Source organism: Bombina bombina, chromosome 7 (genome assembly GCF_027579735.1).
Source record: "Bombina bombina isolate aBomBom1 chromosome 7, aBomBom1.pri, whole genome shotgun sequence".
Lineage (NCBI taxonomy): Eukaryota > Metazoa > Chordata > Amphibia > Anura > Bombinatoridae > Bombina > Bombina bombina.
This window is the reverse complement of record NC_069505.1, coordinates 404,806,637-404,821,442: the sequence shown is the minus strand read 5'-3', so window position 1 is coordinate 404,821,442 and position 14,806 is coordinate 404,806,637. Positions and strand designations below refer to the sequence as shown.

The 14,806-nt window shown below is 35.6% G+C and overlaps 1 protein-coding gene across 1 annotated transcript in view; it reads left to right on the top strand.

Moving 5' to 3' along the window:
* The window catches only part of ATP2B2 (ATPase plasma membrane Ca2+ transporting 2), a 403,776-nt gene that overhangs the window by 212,882 nt on the left and 176,088 nt on the right, over positions 1-14,806 (top strand). The window contains exons 8-9 of the mRNA XM_053689420.1: positions 9,639-9,853; positions 10,659-10,901. Coding sequence (XP_053545395.1) covers positions 9,639-9,853; positions 10,659-10,901 — 458 coding nt within the window. The remainder of the gene's footprint in view (positions 1-9,638; positions 9,854-10,658; positions 10,902-14,806) is intronic.

Sequence of the window (14,806 nt, the reverse complement as noted above, 5' to 3'; positions counted from 1 at the left end):
CTTCCTATTATAGAGACACATGCTAGTTGTGTACTTCCTGTTATAGAGACATATGCTAGTTGTATACTTCCTGTTATAGAGACATATGCTAGTTGTGTACTTCCTGTTATAGAGTCATACGCTAGTTGTATACTTCCTGTTATAGAGACATATGCTAGTTGTATACTTCCTATTATAGAGACACAAGCTAGTTGTATACTTCCTGTTATAGAGACACATGCTAGTTGTATACTTCCTATTATAGAGACACATGCTAGTTGTATACTTCCTGTTATAGAGACATATGCTAGTTTTATACTACCTGTTATAGAGATATAAGCTAGTTGTATACTTCCTGTTATAGAGACATATGCTAGTTGTATACTTCCTGTTATAGAGACATATGCTAGTTGTATACTTCCTTTTATAGAGTCATACGCTAGTTGTATACTGCCTGTTATAGAGACATATGCTAGTTGTATACTTCCTGTTATAGAGACATACGCTAGTTGTATACTTCCTATTATAGAGACACATGCTAGTTGTATACTTCCTGTTATAGAGACATATGCTAGTTGTATACTTCCTTTTATAGAGTCATACGCTAGTTGTATACTGCCTGTTATAGAGACATATGCTAGTTGTATACTTCCTGTTATAGAGACATACGCTAGTTGTATACTTCCTGTTATAGAGTCATACGCTAGTTGTATACTTCCTGTTATAGAGACATATGCTAGTTGTATACTTCCTGTTATAGAGACATACGCTAGTTGTATACTACCTGTTATAGAGACATATGCTAGTTGTGTACTTCCTGTTATAGAGTCATACGCTAGTTGTATACTTCCTGTTATAGAGACATATGCTAGTTGTATACTTCATGTTATAGAGACACATGCTAGTTGTATACTTCCTGTTATAGAGACATATGCTATTTGTATACTTCATGTTATAGAGACATATGCTAGTTGTATACTTCATGTTATAGAGACATATGCTAGTTGTATACTTCCTGTTATAGAGACATACGCTAGTTGTATACTTCCTGTTATAGAGACATACGCTAGTTGTATACTTATTGTTATAGAGACATATGCTAGTTGTATACTTCCTGTTATAGAGACATATGCTAGTTGTATACTTCATGTTATAGAGACATATGCTAGTTGTATACTTCCTGTTATAGAGACATATGCTAGTTGTATACTTCCTGTTATAGAGACATACGCTAGTTGTATACTTCCTGTTATAGAGACATATGCTAATTGTATACTTCCTGTTATAGAGACATACTCTAGTTGTATACTTCCTGTTATAGAGACATATACTAGTTGTATACTTCCTGTTATAGAGACAAATGCTTGTTGAATATTTCCTGTTATAGAGACACATGCTAGTTGTATACTTCCTGTTATAGAGACATACTCTAGTTGTATACTTCCTGTTATAGAGACAAATGCTAGTTGAATATTTCCTGTTATAGAGACACATGCTAGTTGTATACTTCCTGTTATAGAGACACATGCTAGTTGTATACTTCCTGTTATAGAGACACATTCTAGTTGTATGCTTCCGGTTATAGAGACATACGCTAGTTATATACTTCTTGTTATAGAGACAAATGCTAGTTGTATACTTCCTGTTATAGAGACACATGCTAGTTGTATACTTCCTGTTATAGAGACATATGCTAGTTGTATACTTCCTGTTATAGAGACACATGCTAGTTGTATACTTCCTGTTATAGAGACATACGCTAGTTATATACTTCTTGTTATAGAGACAAATGCTAGTTGTATACTTCCTGTTATAGAGACACATGCTAGTTGTATACTTCCTGTTATAGAGACACATGCTAGTTGTATACTTCCTGTTATAGAGACATACGCTAGTTATATACTTCTCGTTATAGAGACAAATGTTAGTTGTATGCTTCCTGTTATAGAGACACATGCTAGTTGTATACTTCCTGTTATAGATACATACGGTAGTTGTATACTTCTTGTTATAGATACAAATGCTAGTTAAATATTTCCTGTTATAGATATATGCTGGAAGTATACTTCCTGCTATTGAGACACATGCTAGTTGTATACTTCCTGTGATAGAGGCACATGCTAGTTGTATATTTCCTATAATTGCACACCTGTTACATAGATGCAACCCTGTAATACATGCTGGTGATATGTTTAGTATGAGTGCAGTTGTTACATTACAACAATGTTTTTTGAAAGAATGATTGCTTCAAGCTTATACAAGGAACTCCAACCTTTTATTGGCAACTTGATGAAGTAAAATAAATGTTTTTGTGATGAATAAACTTTTTCTGTAAGAGTTTCCTCTATCATCCAGTGATACTTCAGTATCAGTTGTAAAGAAATATGAACTTATTGTTAGTTTAACTTTAAATGTACGTTTTTAGTTAACATTGCATCAGAGCATAAATATGTATATATATATATATATATATATATATATATATATATATATATATATACATCAAACAAAGAAGAATAGCGCTCATACCATTTGGGATTTCAAAACACCCTCTGAAAGGATATGATGAATAGGAGACTCCAGGCAAGGCTTTACTTAAAAAATATCAAACTTTATTCCTTAAAACGGATGGTATAACAGACATCCAAACGAAAAGAGCCAGCAGCAACAACAATCAGGTGTTAGAGCTGATCTCCACGCAGACGCGTTTCGTGCCCATGCGCACTTGTTCATTGTTGTTGCTGCTGGCTCTTTTCGTTTGGATGTCTGTTATACCTTCCATTTTAAGGAATAAAGTTTGATATTTTTTAAGAAAAGCCTTGCCTGGAGTCTCCTATTCATCATATCCTTTCAGAGGGTGCTTTGAAATCCCAAATGGTATGAGCGCTATTCTTCGTTGTTTGATGTGTACATTTCATTGGGGCATGCTTGTCAGTTCCGCCCGGACTAGCAGTCTATCCTAGGATCGTATCAAGGGGGTGTGTCCCCGCCCACGCTCTATCGTGTCGGTTCCGTGTTCTCGCACCGGACTTACAGGCGAGCACATCTTACAGGGTTTCTGTGAAATTATATATATATATATATATATATATATATATATATATATATATATAATATATACACACTGTATATCTATCTGTCTAATCTATCTAGGAATATAATGAGTGCAATGTCAGCAGGTTAATAAGCCACATCTAATAAATCATAATGTTGACTGAATTGTTAAAGTCTGGAAAAAAAAAAGATATACTAAAAAGAGATAAAATAAAAATAAGAAAAAAAACCTAAGCACACAATGTTCCAAAATAGTTGACAACTGCATAATCTTACTTGTTAGTTCAAACCATTAGTAATATACCCTTACTCCCTTGTCTAGGGGTTAGTCTGAAAATACTCAGCCCTTTTAAGGTGCTTTCAAGAGCAATCTATGCACCACAGAGCAGCTGTATAAGTACCATGGAGAAATATAATATAGAAAGACAAACCATATGTTTGAGGTGGTTTGAATACATATAGTATGGCTGTATAAGTTTAGTATATTATCTACAGCTTGACCCTGGAGACTTTGTGTATATAAGATAAGTCTGTACCTGATCTTTTAAACTCTGCAATCCTCCAATGACTGTCACTCTCAAAATACGTCTCAAGGCTGTTGTTCCATGTGGTCACCAAAATGTGGTGCTCAGTAATAGGCCTGCTGTGTGAGACACATTCTCACTATGTGAAATGTGGACTAAGCGTATTAGTGCAGGGTAGAGGCATGGTGCAATGCATCACTACTGACAATTACCCCTCTTATTTGTTTCATTTTAGGTATTAATATTAAGTTCCATCTTAATGATTTTAAGCCTGTTATATGCTTAAATGCCAATATGTTTGCAGCCATTATATTCCACAAGGTTCCTCCTCAATGTCCTTATCCCTTGATTAATTTCTGCACATGCATAATTTTTTCCCATTTGGAATGTTTCTAATCCATTTGGGATGGTTTAGAAATGCTTTATTCTGTAGGTGTATTTACACAATCATTTTCTGACGATTCACCCCTTGTCATGAATTACCATGAAGTTTAAGAAATATTCTGTACTCATTATTGTGTATTTTATTCAAATACATATTTAATCTGATTTGTTAAAGGGACAGTATACTGTAAAATAGTTTTTCCCTTAATGTGTTTACAATTGCTTTTTTTACCAACTGCAGAGTAAAAAATGTATGAAAATTAGCTTTTTAAGGTTTATTTCTGTATATTAAAGCTTTGATTTTGTGTTTTGAAGCCACAGCCTAATAAAATGGGTTGAGCTTGTAGGTATAATCAGATCTCATTACTGTATCACATTGTGTACTTATACCTGCTTCTTTATCTTATATCTGTCCTTAAAACAATCACCAATACTTTGAGAGAACAATGGAAAATCAACATTTTATTACCTTATCTCTGCTTTATCACACTGGAAGTGTAATTTCTTCTGCTGGCTGTGTTTACAAATCTTATCTATAGCTGGTACGCGCGGCCACAAACTTTCAGAATAGGTGGGGATACCACATGCTAAATTAACAATTTCAAATGCCAATATAAGGGTAAAGGAGCAACTTGTAAACAATTTAATACACTCCAGCAGGTAAAGTGGATCATTGGGAACAAATTAAAGGGGAGAAAATATTTGAGTAAACTGTCCCTTTAACTCTTTAATAAGAAACTCTTCCCATATCCAGATTATAAGGATGTCATCAATATACCTGAACATCATTTAATTCTCTGGTTGTATGAATTGTTTTATCAAAAATGACAATCTTTCCCATTTGTATATATAACAAAATAAGTGGTTGTTTTGTCCTGAAATAGGTCTAGTTTGAGGCAAATATAGCAAGTAGAGCTCTCTTTCAAATAAAAAGTAGTGTTTGTTAAATACAAACAAGCTGACAACATTATCTCAGCCCTCATCATCTTCTTGCAAAATATTATTATATGGATATGTTATGGGTAAATTCAGATATTGGGTAATCCTAGGATTACCCTGGTAAAACTGACATTACCCAAGCGCCCCTTTTAAACCTCCTTCCCCAAGGTTCACTTGGGGTGGATGCCAGAGCATCGGCAGGGCACCTTCTTTGAATCCCCCAGGTGGAGGCAAAATAAATAGTGTAGATGGGGGAATTACAGTACATCAGGCTTTACCCACAGCCGCTTGGGTAATGTCTGTTTTACCCAATTTCTTACTTTACCCGTAACAGATAAAACCAAACTCCAATGTATAATGGATTTTACCAAGTTCTTACTAAATAATTCATTTCTGTTTGAAAAGGAACTATATTATAGAATAGCAATAAGAACCAATCTCCCCTCTAATCTAGCCAGTCTTTAGGCATACAGTGGGAAGACTTCCATATTTATTATTATTATTATTATACTTTATTTATAAAGCACCAACATATTCCGTAGCGCTGTCCATGGGTACAATTTGTTTAAATAAAACAATAATGCAATACTTGTCAGAGACATGACAAAATTTGACAAAAAAATACAGGAGGAGTTGAGGGCCTTATTCTTGTGGAAATCTAGAACGGTAGAAGGGTGGTCAACAGAAGGTGAGGACTGCAAGGGTGAGAATGATCTTAATACTGAGTTAGATGAAGGCAATTGTTAGGTAAGTGGAAAAATTTTGTTACTGAGTTGGGTGGTAGGCTTCCCTGAACAAAAATGTCTTTAGGGAGCATTTAAAAGAAGGCAGATTAGGGGAAAGTCTGACAGTACAAGGGAGAGCGTTCCAGAGGGTAGGTGCCGTTTGAGAGAAGTCCTGCAGTATAGCATGGGAAGAGGTGATAAATGAAGATGCGGAGAGCAGGTCATTCTTAGATGGAGGGTGGAAATGTTTGCTTCATAACTTTATGTAATAATGCAACACCTGAAATCCGTGGGATATTGCAAGATTACATCTAAGTTTGGATGTATGTAAAATACTGGCTGGATGGCAACTCTATACATACACTTTGTACAGCATGCTTTCTCTTCAACATATTGGCCCCATTTATTAATCTCCATGCAGACAATGTTCTCATAGAGGGAACCTGTCCTCAAGAATTAAGGGCCTCCATACCAACATCAGCTGGAATTTATGATTGCCTGCACAGGGCTTGTCAGTCATCCTGGACAAACAAGTCTGGGTTGTCTATGGTTCGCAACCTCTCTACATTAAGAAGCAGCGGTCATACTCATGAGCGCACCTGAACCACAATGGCCCCACAAATGGGGCCATTGTGTTAGTGAAACTGGGACGATATCAAATGCAGGGATTCGTCCTGTTACAGAACACTTCACTCTAGTGGCCATGAAGAATAATAGCCTGTGAGAATAACAATTGCAGGTACTAAATGGAGAATTACAGACTTCACAACTCCTTTGATTATAATGACTACACTATTAACCCCTTAAGGACCACAACACTTTTCCATTTTCTGACCGTTTGGGACCAAGGCTATTTTTAAATTTTTTAGGTGTTTGTGTTTAGCTGTAATTTTCTTTTTACTTATTCACTGTACCCACACATATTATATATAGTTTTTCTCTCCATTAAATGGACTTTCCAAAGATACCATTATGTTCATCATATCTTATAATTTACTATAAAAAAATTATAAAATATGAGGAAAGAATGGAAAAAAACACACTTTTTCACAATTTTAGGTTTCTCACTGAAATTATTTACAAACAGCTTGTGCATTTATGGCAAATGCTTCTCTGGGATCCCCTTTGTTCAGAAATAGCAGACTTATATGGCTTTGGCGTTGCTTTTTGGTAATTAGAAGGCCGCTTAATGCCACTGCGCACCACACGTGTGTTATGCCCAGCAATGAAGGGGTCAATTAGGGAGCATGTAGGGAGCTTATAGGCTTAATTTTAGCTTTAGTGTAGTGTAGTAGACAACCCAAAGTATTGATCTAGGCCCATTTTGGTATATTTCATGCCACCATTTCACTGCCAAATGCGATCAAATAAAAAAAAAGTTAAATATTTCACAATTTTAGGTTTCTCACTGAAATTATTTACAAACAGCTTGTGCAATCATGGCACAAATGGTTGTAAATGCTTCTCTGGGATCCCCTTTGTTCAGAAATAGCAGACTTATATGGCTTTGGCGTTGCTTTTTGGTAATTAGAAGGCCGCTAAATGCCGCTGCACACCACACATGTATTATGTCTAGCAGTGAAGGGGTTAATTAGGTAGCTTGTAGGGAGCTTGCAGGGTTAATTTTAGCTTTAGTCTAGAGATCAGCCTCCCACCTGACACATCACACCCCCTGATCCCTCCCAAACAGCTCTCTTCCCTCCCCCACCCCACCCCACAATTGTCCTTGCCATCTTAAGTACTGGCAGAAAGTATGCCAGTACTAAAATAAAAGTTTTTTGTTTTGTTTAAAAAAACAACATAATTCTGCTGTGTAGGATCCCCTCATAGCCCCCAACCTCCCTGATCCCCCCCCCCCAAACAGCTCTCTAACCCTCCCCCTTTATCATGTTGGGTACTGGCAGCTGTCTGAAAGTACCCAATTTGCCATAAACATACTATTTATTTATATAAATTAAAAAATGTCTGAGGTGTAGCTGCCCCCTCTAAATATCCAAACCCCCACCCCCTCCCAGATCCCTTAGGCAAAAATTCCCACCCTCCCCTGTCCTTTCCCCCACCGTATGAATTTATTTTTTTGTTCCATAGTGTAGCTTCCCACCTGCTCCTGCCCCCGTGCATGCGCGGTCCCGGTAAAGATCCCGCCCCCCTCTGACTTGCAGCCTACCATGGATGGCCGCCCACCCGTCTCCCACATCGACTCCCACCCACCAACTATCGTGGCCATCGATGGCCGATGCAGAGAGGACCACAGAGTGTCTCTCTCTGCATTGGGTGGCTAAGAAATGTTATTGCTGGATGTCTCAATATCGAGGCATCACTGCAATAACATGAAAGCGGCTGGAAGTGATCAGGATCGCTTCCACCGCTTTCAAAGACCAACAACATTTGTAGGACGTACTCTGTACGTCGTTGGTCCTTAAGGGGTTAAATGGCAATAAATGTATGTTAATGTCACAATTTAGATCTCTCTAAAATGTGAAAAAAGCAGGGAAATTCAAACTTATTATTTAAAATATTATTAACCTAGTACTAGGGATGGGCGAATATTTTGCAACATTCGAAAAAATAATCACATTTTAACGTATTCGTTCATTCGTTTCGAATTTCAAATCTTTGTACAACATTCTAACATTCGATAACCGGAAATAACATTTGATTATCGAATTTTAATGGATTTTCTTTCTTATCAACATTCGATTGTCCAAAACAAATGTCCACAGGATTATCCCATCCCTACCTACAACCCATGCCAGACGAAGGGACTTCTGTGTCCTAAAAGCTTGCAATTATATCCACTATTAGCTATAAAAGGCTAACCAGAAACAAGGGCACTCAAGCTCAATACGGAGAGAGGCCTTTCTCTTGTGCATGTGTATATGAATATATGAGTGTGTAACTGTGTATGTATAAATATATAAGTGTGTATGTATAAGTTTGTGTATGTATATATGAGTGTGTATGTATGAGAGTGTGTATGAATATATGAGTGTGTGTATGTATGAGAGTGTGTATGAATATGAGTGTGTGTGTATAAGTGTGTGTATGAATATATGAGTGTGTGTATGTATGAGAGTGTGTATGAATATATGAGTGTGTGTATGAATATGAGTGTGTGTATGTATGAGAGTGTGTATGAATATGAGTGTGTATATGTATGAGAGTGTGTATGAATATATGAGTGTGTGTGTATAAGTGTGTGTATGAATATATGAGTGTGTGTATGTATGAGAGTGTGTATGAATATATGAGTGTGTGTATGTTTGAGTGTGTGTATGAATATATGAGTGTGCATTTATGAGTGTGTGTGTATAAATATATGAGTGTGTGTGTATGAATATATGAGTGTGCATTTATGAGTGTGTGTATAAATATATGAGTGTGTGTGTATAAGTGTGTGTATAAATAAATGAGTGTGTGTGTATAAATATATGAGTGTGTGTGTATGAGTGTGTGTATGAATATATGAGTGTGTATTTATTAGTGTGTGTATAAATATATGAGTGTGTGTGTATAAATATATGAGTGTGCATTTATGAGTGTGTGTATAAATATATGTGTGTGTATAAATATATGAGTGTGTGTGTATGAGTGTGTGTATAAATATATGAGTGCGTGTATGAATATATGAGTGTGTATTTATGAGTGTGTGTATAAATATATGAATGTGCATTTATGAGTATGTGTATAAATATATGAGTGTGTGTGTATAAGTGTGTGTAGAAATATATGAGTGTGTGTGTATGGCTATATGAGTGTGTATTTATGAGTGTGTGTATAAATATATGAGTGTGTGTATGAATATATGAGTGTGCATTTATGAGTGTGTGTATGAATATATGAGTGTACATTTATATGTGTGTGTATAAATATATGAGTGTGTGTGTATGAGTGTGTGTATGAATATGAGTGTGGTTATGTTTCATATTCTATCACTAATAACACTGTTATATTTAAAAAAAATGTAAAAACCCTTTTGAGAAGATGCAAGTTACTGTTTCAGTTACGTAATCTTTTCTCTCTGTCCCTGCAGGTTTGGTTATGTCGGCCATAACAGTCATTATCTTGGTGCTGTACTTTGCTATTGACACTTTCGTCGTCCAGAAGAAGCAATGGTTGCCGGAGTGCACTCCCATCTACATCCAGTACTTTGTTAAGTTTTTCATTATCGGTGTGACGGTTTTGGTAGTAGCTGTTCCTGAGGGCCTTCCTCTTGCAGTCACTATTTCTCTGGCTTACTCAGTTAAAGTAAGTTCTTGAGTTTGGCTTTATTCACCTAATCAGATTCAAATATATATTTCATCTGTTTTTAACACACGTTCTATAACCAAAGCTTTTATAAATATAATTCTTCTGATGATCTTATTTAAGATGAGTAAAAGTGTTATCATTTTTAAAAGAGATTTAAAGGGACACTGAACCCAATTTTTTTTCTTTCATAATTCAGATAGAGCAGCAATTAGAAGCAACTTTCTAATTTACTCCTATTATAAATGTTTCTTCGTTCTTTTGATATCTTTATTAAAAAAAAGCAGGAATGTGAGCTTATGAGCCAGCTCATTTTTGGTTTAGTACCCTAGATAGGGCTTGCTAATTGGTGTCTGCATTTTTCCACCAATCAGCAAGTGCTACCCAGGTTCTGAACAAAAGATGGGCCAGCTCGTAAGCTTTTTATACCTGCTAATTCTAATAAAGATGCAAAGAGAACGAAGAAAAATTGATAAAAGGAGTAAATTAGAAAATTGCTTCAAATTGCTGCTCTATCTGAATCATAAAAGAAAATTGGGTTCGGTGTCCCTTTAAGCAATATTTGAATCTTCTTATTAAACCAAAAATAATATATTTTTTAAATGTCAATGTGTTAAAATGTTTTTCAAACATGGACAAACAGTCAATAACTGGTGTTTGAAATGGAACAAACATTTTTTCAGTAGGTTATGGCTAAAGAATTGGACAAAAGGTATTTACTGATGGATTGGAATACTGCTCGCCCCATTTTAGTGACAGCTCTCTGAAAATGGATATTTTTCAATTGATTTTACTCTCATTACAGAAAATGATGAAAGATAACAACTTAGTAAGGCATTTAGATGCTTGTGAGACTATGGGAAATGCGACAGCAATCTGCTCTGACAAGACTGGAACGTTAACAACCAATCGAATGACTGTAGTGCAGGCTTATCTTAGCGATGTGCACTATAAAGAGATCCCAGACCCTGACGCACTTCCAGCGAAAACCTTAGATGTTCTGGTTCATGCTGTTGGCATTAACAGTGCATATACCTCAAAAGTTCTGGTAAGAAATGTTGCAGATTTGCGTTCAGTTGTTTAGACATAAAGGTAGCAACACAGCAGGAAAACTCAGACTTACGCTATAGTGTTCGTGGCGTATGGCACCTGTTGTCATGTGGTAGTAGTAAAAAATGTAATTACTTTTTCTTTTACATTAAAAAGGAAAGGAAACACATTCTTTTCTTCCGTGATTCAGATAGAACTTACAGTTTTCAACAACTTTTCAATGTAATTCTTTTATCAACTTTGCTTCATTCTCTTGGTATCGTTTGTTGAAGGAGTAACAATGCACTATTGGATCTAGCTGAACACGTCAGGTGAGCCAATGACATAAGGCACATATGTGCAGCCACCAATCAACAGCTAGCTCCTAGTAGTGCACTGTTGCTCCTGAGCCTACCTAGGTATGCGTTTCAACAAAGGATACCAAGAGAATGAGAAACAATTAGATAATAGAGATAAATTGGAAAGTTGTTTACAATTATATGTTCTATCTGAATCATGTAAGTTTATTTTTATTTTATTTTCCCTTTAAAGGGACATTAAACCCACATTTTTTCTTTCATGATTCAGATGGAGAATACAATTTTAAACATCTTTCTAATTTACTTCTATTATCTAATTTGCTTCATTAGCTTGATATTCTTTCATGAAAAGCATATCTAGATAGGCTCAGTAGCTTCTGATTGGTGGCTGCACATAGATGCCTAATGTGATTGGTTTACCCATGTGCACTGTTATTTCTTTAACAAAACATATCTAAAGAATGAAGCAAATTAGATAATATAAGTAAATTGGAATGTTGTTTAAAATTGTATTTTCTATCTGAATCATGAAATAATTTTTTGGGGTTTAATGTCCCTTTAAAGTGATGTTTATTATTTAGTATTAAAGGGCCACTAAACCCAAAATCTTTCTTTCATGATTCAGATAGAGAATATAAATTTAAACAACATTACAATTTACTTCCATTATTTATTTTGCTTAATTTTTTAAATATCCTTAGTTGAAGAAAAAGCAATGCACATGGTGAGCCAATCACACGAGGCTTCTATGTGCAGCAACCAATCAGCAGCTAGTGAGCATATCTAGATATGCTTTTCATCAAAGAATATCAAGAGAATAAAACAAATTAGATAATATAAGTAAATTAGAAAGATGTTTAAAATTGCATTTTCTTTCTAAATCATAAAAGAAAAAATGTGGGTGGCATGTCCCTTTAAGGAGTGTGTGAGAAAGCCACTTTGTAAAAATCATTATTAAAGGGGCATTGCAATTTGTACACTAGATTTTTCTTTGCATAAATGTTTTGTAGATGATCCATTTATACAGCCCATCTGGGAGTGTTTTTTTAACAATGTATAGTTTTGCTTAGTTTTAAATAACATTGTGCTGATTTTCAGTCTCCTAACCAAGCCCCAAAGTTTTAGACGTATACTGATGTATACAGATATCAGACTGCTTCTGTTTGTCTGTGCCAAGTCTACACCTCATGGCAGACTCGCGAGACTATTGTACAATGTGTAGCAGCTCCTCTGTGGGACTTTAGCTATTTTAAACTTTTTGCATGGATTAAACACATAGGCCTAGATTACAAGTGGAGTGCTAATTTAACATGCGCCCTTAAAGGGGCAAATTTGCTTGTTTACGGGCGCACATTAAATAACCAGCCATTACAAGTGGCTGGTTAATGCTATCACAAGCTCGCGAAGCACTTTGCGCCAAGCGAAATTAATCAGAGGTCAGACCTCTGGTTAATTTAAAAAAAATGTCCCCAAATTGCCCCCATAATAAAGTGTTCAGTTCCTTTTTAAAAAATAAAAATAAAAGTTTTACTTTTTTTTAAACTGCACAAAGCTGTTATAAGGGGTTCAAGTGAGGGGATGTGGGGCATTAGAAAAAAAAACAGCACTGAAAATGTAATGGCTGGTTATTTAACGTGCGCTCGTTAATGGGCAAATTTGCCCTTTTACGGGCACACAATAACTTAGTGCTCCACTTGTAATCTATCCCTTAATGGAAAAGTTAATTCGAACTTAAACTTTCATGATTCCGATAGAACAGGCAGTTTTAAACAACTTTCCAATTTACTTCTATGACCTAATTTTGTTTTCTTGATATCCTTTGTTGAAAAGCATACCTAGGTAAGGTCAGGAGTAGCAATTGGCTACCAGCAACTAGCTACTTATCTGTGGCTTTACATATATGCCTCTAATCAATGTCTCACCCGATGTGCTTAGCTAGCTCACAGTAGTGCATTGTTGCTACTTCAACAAAGGATACAAAGAGAATGAAGCAAATTTGAGAATTGGAAAGTTATTTAAACTATATGCTCTATCAGAATTATGAAAGATACATTTTGGGTTTCATGTCCCTTTAAGAAAACTGGGTTCATATTTAATACAAGGCACTCACATGTAATGGAAATTCTTGAAACTTTATACAGCTACAAATCCCCATATCTGACATTTCAAAATCCAAACTTATGCTGAAATACAATTTTTTTAATTATTATATATATATTTTTTTAAATGAAATTATCAAACATGACGTTTGCCTATAAGTCACAAGCTTCTCTGTCTGTGTCTTTGGCTTGGTCTGTGTGCTCTATAATGCAGATAACAGTCTAAATGTATTTAAAAGAACAAATATTACCCTTTCGTATTACAGTACTGTACTATCAAACTATGTATACGAAAGTATTAAAGGGCCATGATACCCAAATGTTTAAACACTTGAAAGTGATGCAGCATAGCTGTAAAAAGCTGACTAGAAAATATCACCTGAACATCTCTATGTAAAAAAGAAAGATATTTTACCTCAAAAGTTCCTCAGTAGCCACCTCCCATTGTAAAGGATTTCTAAGCAGCAAATCAGTATGTCTGTCCCGGGACAGCCGAAGGGATGAGCCTCATGCACACTAATGTTATTTCCCTATTCAGTGTAAGGAAGTTTACAATGAAATCTCATGAGATCACAGTAAAAGAGTTCATGACCTCAGCACTGTTGATGCTGATTGGCTGCTGTTCATTTCTTCTTTTTTTTTTTTTACCTGCAGCTGGGCTGCAGCTGAGTATAACTTTTTACACAGCACTTACTCTGCTGAGCTGAGGAGATTGTGAGGTAAAATATCTTCCTTTTTTACATAGAGATGCTCAGGTGATATTTTCCTGTCAGCTTTTTACAGTTATACTGCATCAGTTTCAAGGGATTCAGCATATGAGTATTATGTCCATTTAAACATATAAAACCAGCTTTAGGTCACATGTATAAGCTGTATTATGACATGTAATTATTACCTAAATGACATAAGATGTTGTTTACACTTGGTCCCATCCCCTCTCCAAACTGCCCCATTTTACAGAAGCAAATATATAAATATTCCAAAATCCAAACTATTCCAAAATCCAACCCTTTTCCGGTCCCAAGCAGTTTGGATAAAGGGTTTTCTACTTGTAGCAATTTGTTACTGTACAATATTGAGAATGTTGCTCTATATTAAACTAATTTTAATCTACATGCATGTTTCAATAAAAAGAAAAAAAAGACACTTAAAGTAAAAGTAAACTTATCTAATCAGCTATGCATATTGACTCAATTTATTAAAAATCATTAGAAGTTTCATTCATGATTTTTTTATATTGTGCACATAAATACCATTTTCGCCGCATTTATCCGTACATTTTTTTACTCTTCAATTCAGCCCGTCTCTGCTCAGTAACTTTATTTCCTGGTCACGTTGTTTCTATTAACCAATAGTCTTTCTGGCCGATAGGCGGCCAGAAAGCTACGTCACAGCCTGCTTGAATCTAATGCGCATGCGCGGAGTACAATGAAAGTTCATTGATGTCGTTCGCGCGTTCACAATTACCGCATGCGTATTGGATCTGATCATTTGCTGCCAAGATT